Source organism: Heptranchias perlo, chromosome 18 (assembly GCF_035084215.1).
Source record: "Heptranchias perlo isolate sHepPer1 chromosome 18, sHepPer1.hap1, whole genome shotgun sequence".
Lineage (NCBI taxonomy): Eukaryota > Metazoa > Chordata > Chondrichthyes > Hexanchiformes > Hexanchidae > Heptranchias > Heptranchias perlo.
The window spans coordinates 57,716,922-57,729,781 of NC_090342.1; the positions used below are offsets into that span (position 1 = coordinate 57,716,922).

The window sequence follows — 12,860 nt, forward strand, 5'->3', positions numbered from 1 at the left end:
GACTGTAAGTTCCTGTTGTGTATACACTGTGCGGACTGTAAGTTCCTGCTCTGTATTCACTGTGCGGACTGTAGGTTCCTGTTCTGTATACACTGTGCGGACTGTAGGTTCCTGTTCTGTATACACTGTGCGGACTGTAGGTTCCTGTTGTGTATACACTGTGCGGACTGTAGGTTCCTGTTCTGTATTCACTGTGGGGACTGTAGGTTCCTGTTCTGTATTCACTGTGCGGACTGTAGGTTCCTGTTCTGTATACACTGTGCGGACTGTAGGTTCCTGTTCTGTATACACTGTGCGGACTGTAGGTTCCTGTTCTGTATACACTGTGCGGACTGTAGGTTCCTGTTCTGTATTCACTGTACAGACTGTAGGTTCCTGTTCTGTATACACTGTGCGGACTGTAGGTTCCTGTTCTGTATACACTGTGCGGACTGTAGGTTCCTGTTCTGTATTCACCGTGCGGACTGTAGGTTCCTGTTCTGTATACACTGTGCGGACTGTAGGTTCCTGTTCTGTATACACTGTGCGGACTGTAGGTTCCTGTTCTGTATTCACTGTGCGGACTGTAAGTTTCTGTTCTGTATACACTGTGCGGACTGTAGGTTCCTGTTCTGTATTCACTGTGCGGACTGTAAGTTCCTGTTCTGTATTCACTGTGCGGACTGTAGGTTCCTGTTCTGTATTCACTGTGCGGACTGTAGGTTCCTGTTCTGTATTCACTGTGCGGACTGTAGGTTCCTGTTCTGTATACACTGTGCGGACTGTAGGTTCCTGTTCTGTATTCACTGTGCGGACTGTAGGTTCCTGTTCTGTATACACTGTGCGGACTGTAGGTTCCTGTTCTGTATACACTGTGCGGACTGTAGGTTCCTGTTCTGTATTCACTGTGCGGACTGTAGGTTCCTGTTCTGTATACACTGTGCGGACTGTAGGTTCCTGTTCTGTATACACTGTGCAGACTGTTGGTTCTGGTCCTGTACTTTTTGGAATGTAGGTTCTGATACTCTACTTACTGTGCTGATTGTGAGTTCCGATCCTGTATTTCGTGTTTGGACTGCAGATTGGGGTTCTGTATTTACTGTGCAGACTGTAGTGTCCGGTCCTACGTTTAATGTGCTGATTGTGGGTTCCGGTCCTGTATTTAATGTGCGGACTATAGTTTCCAGTTCTGTATTTACTGTGGGGAATGTTGGTTGCGGTTCTGTCGTTAGTGTAGTGGTCCTACAGACGCCATCGTGGTTATTAGCTGATGTTGAGGAATGAATGTTTTATGTTTTCACAGTTGGGCCTGTAAAGCAGGAAGCAGCCGAGGCCAACAGTGAGTCGGAGGGTCCCACTGAGCTGGGCGCTCTGGGAGCAGCAGCCAGACTAGTTGAACAGGTAGGACCCTGGTGCCTTGTGTGGATTGGAGCTCCTGGGTCTCACACTCAGACTTGGGAAGAGAGAAACTACTTACATTTATCTCATTGGTGTGGAGATGCCGGTATTGATAGCCAAATTGATAGCCAAGTTCCGCACCCATGAGGACGGCCTCAACCGGGATCTTGGGTTCATGTCACGCTACACGTTACCCCACCAGCGAACAAATGTTATCTGTTTTTAATATAATGGGTCATTTGCTGGCTCTCTCTGCCTTCCGGATGTTTCTGCCTCTCTCTGTGTTTTTTTTTCTCTGTTTTTTTTCCCTGTTTGTTTTTTTGTTGAATGTGTATTCGGGGGTTCTGCAGGTAACACCTCTCTGTCTGAACACGGTGATTGCCTTGGCAACGGGCAGTTGCAGGGGCAGTCTGTAAACACCATGTATTGTTCAATATGTATAAATGCGTAGGCTTCAAGGAGCTCTTGAAACATTTGCCTGAGGAAGGAGAAAATCTCCGAAAGCTTGTGAATTTAAAATAAAATTGCTGGACTATAACTTGGTGTTGTAAAATTGTTTACAATTATCTCATTGGGGAAGTGATATTTGCTGGAACCACTCGGGCTTTTGCTGATTGGCCCTGATCTTTTAATTAGACACTTCTACTTCTTTTAGAATATTTTAATTGGATATAAGAACTAATAATTGCTTGTAGTGGATCATTGTACACTGGACACTTTGTCTGATTGGGTGGTTCGTTCCACTACAAGAGAGGGGGCATTTCTGGGTTTAGTTTTAGGGAATGAAGCTGGGCACTGAAGGAGTATCAGTGGGAGAGCATTTTGGTGGTAGTGATCATAATTCAGTTAGATTTAGCATAGTTATGGAAAAGGACAAAGATAGACCAGGAGTAAAAATTCTAAATTGGGGAAAGGCCAATTTTACTAAGCTAAGAAATTATTTAGCAAAAGTGGACTGGAACCAGCTACTTGAAGGTAAATCAGTGTCAGAGCAGTGGGAGGCATTCGAGGGGGAGATTGTGAGGGTTCAGAGCAAATATGTTCCCACAAAGAAAAAGGGTGGGACTCCCAAATCTCGAGCCCTCTGGATGACAAGGAGCATACAGGGTGAGATAAGGCAAAAAAGGGAAGCATATATCAGATACCGAGAGTTCAATACTGCAGAAAGTCTAGAGGAGTATAGAAAATGCAGGGGTGAAATTAAAAAGAAAACTAGGAAAGCAAAGAGAGGGCATGAAAAAATACTGGCAAGTAAAATCAAGGAAAACTCAAAGATGTTTTATAAATATCTAAAGAACAAGAGGATAACTTAAGGAAAGAGTAGGGTCTATTAGAGACCAAAAAGGTAACCTATGTGTGGAGGTGGAAGATGTGGGTATGGTTCTTAATGAATACTTTGTGTCTTGTCTTCACAAAAGAGGGGGGCGATGCAGACATTGTCGTTAAGGAGGAGGAGTGTGAAATATTGGATGGGATAAATATAGTGAGAGAGGAAGTATTAAGGGGTTTAGCATCTTTGAAAGTAGATAAACTGCCAGGCCCGGATGAAATGTATCCCAGGCTGTTAAGAGAAGCAAGGGAGGAAATAGTGGAGGCTCTGACCGTCATTTTCCAATCCTCACTGGATATAGGTGTGGTGCCGGAGGATTGGAGGACTGCTAACATTGTGCCGTTGTTTAAAAATGGAGAAAGGGATAGACCGAATAATTACAGGCCAATCAGTCTAACCTCGGTGGTGGGCAAATTATTGGAAACAATTCTGAGGGACAGTATTAATCATCATTTAGAAAGGTACTGATTAATCAAGGACAGTCAGCATGGATTTGTTATGGGAAGATCGTAGCTGACTAACATGATTGAATTCTTTGAGGCGGTGACGAGGAGGATCGATGAGGGTAGCCCATTTGATGTAGCCTAGATTGATTTTAGCAAGGCTTTTGACCAGGTCCCACATGGCAGACCGGTCAGAAAAGTAAAAGCCCACAGGATCCAAGGGAAAATGGCAAGTTGGATCCAAAATTGGCTCAGTGGCAGGAAGCAAAGAGTAATGGTTAACGGTTGGTTTTGTGACCGGAAGACTCTTTCCAGTGGGGTTCCGCAGGGCTCAGTACTAGGTCCCTTGCTTTTTGTGGTACATATCAATGATTTAGACTTAAATGTAGGGGACGTGATTTAAAAGTTTGCAGATGATACTGAAATTGGACATGTGGTTGATAGTGAGGAGGAAAGCTGTCGACTGCAGGAAGATATCAATGGACTGGTCAGGTGGGCAAAAAAGTGGCAAATGGAATTCAATTCAGAGAAGTGTGAGGTAATGCATTTGGGGAGGGCAAACAAGGCAAGGGAGTAGACAATAAATGAGAGGATACTGAGAGGTGTAGAGGAACTGAGGGACATTGGAATACATGTCCACAGATCCCTGAAGGTAGCAGGACAGGTAGATAAGGTGGTTAAGAAAGCACACGAGATACTTTCCTTTTTTAGCCGAGGTATAGAATATAAGAGTAGGGAGGTTATGCTAGAACTGTATAAAACACTAGTTAGGCCACAGCTAGAGTACTGTGTACAGTTCTGGTCACCATGTTATGGGAAAGATGTGATTGCACTAGAGAGGGTACAGAGGAGATTTACGAGGATGTTGCCAAGACTGGAGAATTTTAGCTATGAGAAAAGATTGGATAGGCTGGGGTTGTTTTCTTTGGAACAGAGGAGGCTGAGAGGAGATTTCATTGAGGTGTATAAAATTGAGGTGCCTAGATAGAGTCGATAGGAAGGACCTATTTCCCTTAGCAGAGAGGTCAATAACCAGGGGGCATAGATCTAAAGTAATTGGTAGAAGGATTAGATGGGAGCTGAGGAAAAATGTTTTCACTCAGAGGGTGGTGGGGATCTGAAACTCACTGCCTGAAAGGGTGGTAGAGGCAGAAGCCCTCATCAGATTTAAAAAGTACTTGGATGTGCACCTGAAGTGCTGTAACCTACAGGGCCACGGACCAAGATAAAGTGGGATTAGGCTAGATAGCTCTTTTTCAACCGGCACAGGCATGATGGGCTGAATGGCCTCCTTCTGTGCTGTAAATTTCTATGATTCTGTGTTCTTGCCTTAGGGGTTTGTTGAAAAATTTATCTTAATTTGAAGTTGTGCTTTAATTGAAAAGTCTAGTTATGTTTGTGTAGTTCCACCCTTCTTCTCCCTGACCCCTTCAGTACTGTGCTAGACCAGACAAGAATTTGCCAGGTTTGATCTGCAGTTGTTGCTGAGCTAGCTGATATCTGCTGGGTTGGTGTAGGGCCTCAGTAGCGCTGAGTAGGGACGAGCCTGGGTCCCTGATCTGGTCCCGATGCACTGACTCATGCCAGGCAAGCCGCCAGTCCCCAAACATTGAAACCGACTGCCAACACTCTCCAGACTTACACGTGAAGAATGGCCAGGTGCGAGATACCCGGGGGCTGCACAGTGTTTTGGAGCTCGGAGATACTGAGAGGATCGTACCCCACCTTCAGAGGTGGGGGCAGAATTAGCATAGCTGATAATTACCCAGCTAAATTAACACATACTGAAGTAACTCTGAGAATTTTTTTTCCAGGTACGGATGAAGGAGCCAAAAGAATGTTCATCATCGGTGAGGCACAGCATTCAGGAAAACAAGAACTTGGTGGAAGCACTGGTCGGCAGTGAGGATCAGGTTCCTCCAGACTCAATGAGTATAGCGTGTAGATCAGGAGCTGATCATGTCTGGGGAGAAAGTCGCATTGACAACAGCGGGAGTCCCAATCGGATATATCCTGGAATGCCAACTTCACCGCCCCTGCATCCATCCAGCAAGAGTACCTTGTCCAGTTCACCGCCTGTGAGCAATCAGGCAACGAAGGGTCAGTCAGTAACATCTTCATAATACCGGGACATCTCTACTCAGAGCGAGAGAGAGAGAGAGACCATCTCACCATCAATACAGGGACATCACTGTTCTTTTTGATATATATTAATTACCTTGACTTGGGTATAGAGGGTATAATTTCAAAGTTTGCAGATGACACAAAACTAGTAAATGTAGTAAGCAATATGGAGGATAGTAACAGACTTCAGGAGGACATGGGCAGACACATGGCAGATGAAATTTAACGCAGAGAAGTGTGAAATGATGCGTTTTGGTGGGAAGAATGAGGAGAGGCAAAAGACACTAAATGGTACAATATGAACATACGAATTAAGAGCAGGAGTAGGCCATTCAGCCCCTCGAGCCTGCTCTGCCATTTGATAAGATCATGGCTGATCTGATTGCGACCTTAACCCTACTTTCCCGTCTACCTACTATAACCTTTGACTCCCTTGTTAATCAGGAATCTATCTAACTCAGCCTTAAAAATATTCAATGACCCTGCCTCCACCGCTCTCTGGGGAAGGGAGCTCCACAGACTCACAACCCTCTGGGAGAAAAAATTTCTCCTCATCTCCTTCTTAAATGGGAGACCCCTTATTTTTAAACTGTGGCCCCTAGTTCTAGTCTCTCCCACAAGGGGAAACATCCTCTCAGCATCTACCCCTTCTAGTCCCCTCAGGATCTTATATGTTCCAATAAGATCACCTCTCATTCTTCTAAACTCCAGTGTATACAGGCCCAACTTGTCCAACCTTTCCTCATTAGATAACCCCCTCATCCCAGGAATCAGTCGAGTGAACCTTCTCTGAACCACCTCCAAAGCAATTATGTTCTTTCTTAAATAAAGAGACCAAAACTGCACACAGTATTCTGTTTCTAGCAAAACATCTCTACTTTTATGTTCCATTCCTCTTGCAATAAATGACAACATTCCATTTGCTTTCCTAATGTCTTGCTGTACCTGCATACTAACTTTTTGTGATTCATGTACTAGGACACCCAGATCCCTCTGTACCTCAGAGTTCTGCAATCTCTCTCCATTTAAATAATATGCTGCTTTTCTATTCCTCCTGCCAAAGTGGACAAGTTCACATTTTCCCATATTATACTTCATCTGCCAAATTTTTGCCCACTCACTTAACCTATCTCTATCCCTTTGCAGACTCCTTATGTCCTCTTCACAACTTACTTTCCTACCTACCTTTTATGTCATCAGCAAACTTAGCAACCATATATTCGGTCCCTTCATCCAAGTCATTGATATAGATTGTAAATAGTTGAGGCCCAAGCACTGATCCCTGTGGCACTCCACTCGTTACATCTTGCCAACCTGAAAATGACCCCTTTATGCCGACTGCCTGTTTCCTGTTAGCTAACCAATCCTTTATCCGTGATAATATGTTACCCCTTACACCAAATTTTAAAGGGGGCGCAGGAAGAGAGAGACCTGGGGTTGCATATACATATTCTTTGAAGGTAGCAGTACAAGTTGAGAAGGCTGTTAAAAAAGCATATGGGATCCTGGGTTTTATTAATAAGAACATAAGAAATAGGAGCAGGAGTAGGCCATGCAGCCCCTTGAGCCTGCTCCGCCATTCAATCAGATCATGGCTGATCTTCGACCTCAACTCCCGATCCCCATCTCCCTTGATTCCCCTAGAGTCCAAAAATCTGTCGAACTCAGCCTTGAATATACTCAATGACTGAGCATCCACAGCCCTCTGGGGCAGAGAATTCCAAAGATTCACAACCCTCTGAGTGAAGAAATTCCTCCTCATCTCAGTCTTAATTGGCCGACCCCTTATCTTGAGACTATGCCCCCTAGTTCTAGACTCGCCAGCCAGGGGAAACAGTCTCTTAGCATCTACCCTGTAAAGCCGCCTCAGAATCTCATATGTTTCAATGAGATCACCTCTCATTCTTCTAAACTCTAGAGACTACAGACCCATTCTACCCAATCTCTCTTCATAGAACAACCCTCTCATCCCAGGAATCAATCTGGTGAACCTTTGTTGCACTGCCTCTAAGGCAAGTATATCCTTCCTTAGGTAAGGAGACCAAAACTGTACACAGTACTCCAGGTGAGGCCTCACTAAAGCCCTGTACAATTGTAAGACTTCCTTACTCTTGTACTCCAACCCCCTTGCAATAAAGGCCACATGCCATTTGCCTTCCTAATTGCCTGCTGTTCCTGCAAGCTATGTTTTTGTGTTTCTTGTACCAGGACACCCAAGTCTCTCTGGACACCAACATTTATTAGTTTCTCACCATTTAAAAAATATTCTGTTTTTCCGTTCTTCGTACCAAAGTGAATAACCTCACATTTCCCCACATTATACTTCATCTGCCGTCTTCTTGCCCACTCACTTAACCTGTCTGTATCCCTTTGCAGACTCTGTGTCCTCCTCACAGCTTACTTTCCCACCTAGCTTTGTATCATCAGCAAACTTGGATACATTACACTCGGTCCCCTCATCTAAGTCATTAATATAGATTGTAAGTAGCTGAGGCCCAAGTACTGATCCTTGTGGCACCCCACTGGTTACAACCTGCCAACCTGATAATGAACCGTTTATCCCTACTCTCTGTTTTCTCTCCATTAACCAATCCTCAATCCATGCTAATATATTACCCCCAATCCCATGAGCCCTTATCTTGTGTAACAACCTTTTATGTGGCACCTTATCGAATGCCTTTTGAAAATCCAAATATATGACATCCACTGGTTCCCCTTTATCTACCCTGCTAGTTACACCCTCAAAAAACTCTAATAAATTTGTCAAAGACGATTTCCCTTTCATAAAACCATGTTGACTCTGTCTAATCATATTATGATTTTCTAAGTGCCCTGTTACCACTGCCTTAATAATGGATTCCAGCATTTTCCTGATGGCCGATGTCAGGCTAACTGGCCTGTAGTTCCCTGTTTTCTCTCTCCCTCTTTTCTTGAATAGCGAGGTTACATTTGCTACCTTCCAATCCACTGGGACCGTTCCAGAATCTAGGGAATTCTGGAAGATCACAACCAGTGCATCCACTATCTCTGCAGTTGACTGTCTGATATTTTATTGTCTGTTCCCTCCGATGGTTTACCGTCTACTCCCCCTCCCCCCCCCACCGGGGCGTTTTACCGTCTACTCCCCCTCCCCCCCCACCGGGGTGTTTTACCGTCTACTCCCCCCCTCCCCCCCCGGGGCGTTTACCGTCTACTCCCCCCCTCCCCCCCGGGGCGTTTTACCGTCTACTCCCCCCCTCCCCCCCCGGGGCGTTTTACCGTCTACTCCCCCTCCCCCCCCCCGGGGCGTTTACCGTCTACTCCCACCCTCCCCCCCCGGGGCGTTTTACCGTCTACTCCCCCCCCCCCCCGGGGCGTTTTACCGTCTACTCCCCGCCCCCCCCCCCCCCGGGGCGTTTTACCGTCTACTCCCCCCTCCCCCCCGGGCCGTTTTACCGTCTACTCCCACCCCCCGGGGCGGTTTACCATCTGCTCTAAGTGTGTTTGAATGCTATTATATTAGAGACTTAACGTTGTAACCTAATCGTGTTAATATTGAAACCCTTTGGCAGGTAAGCGTCCAAAGAAAGGGATGGCAACCGCAAAGCAGCGACTCGGAAAGATTCTGAAGCTGAACAGAAGTGGCCGTCTCTTCCTTTAGAATAAAGACGTTAAAGACCCATATTGGCCCTAAGAGGATCCTGATCCCGCTGCACACACACGGCTTTCCCTTCGGATAGATTGTGCCTGAGGAACAATCCCACAGATGTGCATTGTTGAAGCACAGACAAGCAATAATGGAGGAGCCGAAACTGTAGAGAGAAATAATGAAATGGTGAAGGGGAGGAAAAATGTTCAGGGTTTGCAAACATTTTTAAAGAGTGATGTTCGGGCTTTACTGAAGATACTTTCTGTTGTCATATAATTTATTTCTTTCAGATTATTTGATGCATTTTAATTTGACAGCTTTGAATGATTATTTTTAAAGATAACTATTTATTGAGGAATTTGTCTGATTCAATTCAACTAAATAATAACTTAGATATAAAATATTGAACCATATTTCCAGCCGACAGATTCTTGCCTTTTAATTGCTTTCGTGAAGAGCTGCTTATAAAACGATTGGGAAGGGTTTTGACTACCTCTGAAATCCACACACTTCAAACTTTTTCCATTTCAACACTGTTTGCTGACCATTTCATTGTGATAAACCTGGCTTTAAGGATTTTCTGAATTCAAGGCTGAAGGAAATAACAGAATCACATCAAAAGCATGTTGTCATAGTTCAGGCTCTTCACAACTCTCTCCCTCTCTCTCTCGATGAACAAGGCAAATTGCAGTTTCTGGCGAAGGAAGTAGGAGCCGGGGGGGGGAGGTGGGAGCACGGTAGGGGGGATCACGGGGCGGGTGGTGGGGGGCACGGGGGAGTGGCGAATGTGATCCGGGTCAGGAGAGGGAGAACGTGGTCCAGACAGGGAGATGGATCACGCTCTGCTCCTCCCGTTAGACCTGGATCATGGTGTTGACCATGAACGGCAGCGAGTTGGTCCGTCAGAATGCCCAGCACATGCGCGGGAAGTGAGGTCATCAGAGGGCCCGAAAGCTGGAAGTTAGGACTCAGTTTCACTACTCACTTTGTGATGAAAAAGGTGACCCCTCCCCTGCCCCCACTTTCTACCCAATAAACCTGAAAATAATCTATGACCCCCACACAATTGTCCCATCACTCACCGCAGCTCTTTCCCATAGTGTTTAGTTTGATGGAGTGATTAGTGATAGTTTGGGCATTTCTGGTTTCTGATCGACCCGTGATGTCCTCCTGCCCGTGCACCAGGCCACCTGATGATGTTACACTCAGCACATGTTAAAAAAGCTACGGCTGTATTCGTGATGTCACGCCCAATGACGTCATCCTTACCCGTTCTCCTCGATTGAAATACGCCCTCACTAAATCAACATTGCAGCTCAAATTATGTCAATCGGTCAATGCTGTGGATTTGTCAAATTTAGCCTCAGAGAAACGACTACAGCCCCCTGCATGAAGCTGCAGTGCTCGTTCATGGGGCCACATATTTGAAGGGGGCCCACAAGTCAATTGCTGGGTTGGCCTGGTATGGAGTGTTTTCAGAGTCAAAGGGAGGTGGGAGGCTGCTCAATGTGGAGGCCTCACTCCTCCATCAAACAGGCCATGCTGATACTGTGCCATGTGTGACTCTAGGTTCACAAGGACTGGCACAAATTGGTGCCATGCAGCCCTCTGTAGAGTGGGGCCTGGCTTGCCAGACTGGCCAGTTCTTACAGCTACTTGATTCACCAGATTCTCCATTCGGTCAGCCCTAAACCAGGGAACTAGCTGCTGTGCTGCTCTTCTGCCTGGCCACTGAACTAGTATTATGTCTCCTCACTGAGTTCTCTTAGTATCATGGTACTTAAAAGAAAGAAAGACTTGCATTTATATAACACCTTTCACAACCTCAGGATATCCCAAAGCACTTCACAATCAATGAAGTATTTTTGAAGTGTAGTCACTATTGTAATGTAGGAAATGCGGCAGCCAATTTGCGCATAGCAAGCTCCCACAAACAGCAATGTGAGATCATCTCTTTTAGTGGTGTTGATTGAAGGATAAATGTTGGCCAGGACACCAGGGACCCCTTCAATAATTACCACCCACGTCCAGGTGGGCAAGAGCCAAATTTTGTGAGAGTCACGGTGCAACCATCACAATGGTGTAGTCAGTTCTTGGTGAGGTACAGGGAAACATTGCAATACTGAAGAGCGTCACAACGTTATGACGCACAAGTCAGCTGGTTGTCCTTTGCATCCCTCAAAGGTGCTGAATGCTTAGAGAAAGAAGCATCTAAGTAGCCTGGTGCCTCTAGAAGGACCCTTCCTGCACCTGATCCACCCACTCTATTATGGCATCTTGTTTACTCGAGCAACAGCCCAGAGACACTCATTCAGGGAGATGGTATTACTGACACAGAGCAGATATTACTGAGTGGGTCACGGAGCAGCAGTGAGCAGGAAGAGCTGGGAGGCTAATTTGAGGAGACATCTGTCTCTCCCTAGAGGTGACTTAAGCAAGAGCCCTGAGCTGAGGATCCCAAGACCAAAACCTCAGGGGTCTGGGCTGTTACAGATCAATGATCCAGGAGCATTGGTCTCACATGCGGGCAGTGGAGACGGTCTCTTCTCTCATGGTGCTGATGACGGGACAATTGGAGGAGTCCAGAACCTGCATCTACAATGCAATGAGGGAGGCAGGACATGAAGTGAGGAAGACCCTGGTGACTCCATTATTTAAGAAGGGAAGGAGAGATAAACTCGGAAATTATAGACCTATTAGCCTAACGTCAGTTGTGGGAAAGTTACTAGAATCTGTTATTAGGGACAGAGTGACTGAGCATTTGGACAAACATGAACTGATGAGAGAGAGCCAGCATAGATTTATAAAGAGTAAATCATGTCTCACAAACCTAGTTGAATTTTTGAGGAGGTAACTAAAGTAGATAAAGGAGTGTCCATGGATGTTATTTATATGGACTTCTAGAAGGCAATCGAGAACGTTCCACACAAGAGACTTAACAAAAATGGAATGGAATTGGAGGCAACCTATTGACATGGGTAGGGAATTGGTCAGGAGGTAGGAGAGAGAGAGTAGGGATAATGGGAATGTACTCAAAATGGCCGGATGTGAATAGTGATGTCCCCCAGGGATCTGAACTGGGGCCTCAGCTTTTCACTATATTTAGAAACGAAGGAGTAGAGAGCCATATATCCGAGTTTGCTGATGACACTAAGTTAGGTGGCACAGTAAATAGTGTGGATAGGAGCAGGAAGTTGCAAAGGGACATTGATAGATTAAGTGAGTGGGCAAAACTGTGGCAGATAGAGTTCATTGTGAACTCATCCACTTTGGACATAAGAAAGATAGATCAGCGTATTTTCCAAATGGTGAGAAGCTCGGACCTGTGGAGGAGCAGAGAGATTTAGGGATTCAAGTACAGAAATCACTAAAAGCTTGTGGACAAGTACAAAAAATAATTAGAAAGGCTGATGGAATGTTGGCCTTTATCTCAAGGGCTGGAATACAAAGGGGCGGATGTTACGTTACAGCTGTACAGAGCTCTGGTTTGATCCCATCTGGAGACTGTGTCAGTTCTGGGCACCGCACCTCAAGAAGGATATATTGGCCTTGAGGGGGTGCAGCGCAGATTCACCAGAATGATACCAGGGCTGAAAGGGTTAAATTATAAGGACAGGTTGCACAGACTAGGCTTGTATTCCGTTGAGTAAAGAAGATTAAGGGGTGATCTAATTGAGTTGCTTAAGGTAATTAAAGGATTTGATAGCGTAGATAGAGAGAAAATATTTCCTCTGTTGGGGGAGTCCAGAACAAGGGGGTACAACCTTAAAATTAGAGCTAGGCCATTCAGGGGTGATGTCAGGAAGCACTTCCTTACACAAAGGGGAGTGGAAATCTGGAACTCTCTTTTCTACCCCCCACCCCCCCCAACCAAAAAAAAAGCTGTTGGGGCTGGGGGTCAATTGAAAATGTCAAGACTGCGATTGATAGATTTTTGTTAGGCAAGGATATTAAGGGA

General features: G+C 45.5%; 1 protein-coding gene across 2 annotated transcripts in view; it reads left to right on the plus strand.

Moving 5' to 3' along the window:
• Window positions 1-9,308, plus strand: part of LOC137334893 (lysine-specific demethylase 7B-like) — a 176,162-nt gene extending 166,854 nt beyond the window's left edge. For both annotated transcript variants that reach the window (XM_067999963.1, XM_067999965.1), the window contains 3 exons: window positions 1,283-1,380; window positions 4,965-5,250; window positions 8,826-9,308. In XM_067999963.1, the coding sequence (XP_067856064.1) occupies window positions 1,283-1,380; window positions 4,965-5,250; window positions 8,826-8,914 (473 nt within the window). In that variant the 3' untranslated portion in view covers window positions 8,915-9,308. The remainder of the gene's footprint in view (window positions 1-1,282; window positions 1,381-4,964; window positions 5,251-8,825) is intronic.
• The last annotated feature ends 3,552 nt before the right edge of the window (window positions 9,309-12,860 follow it).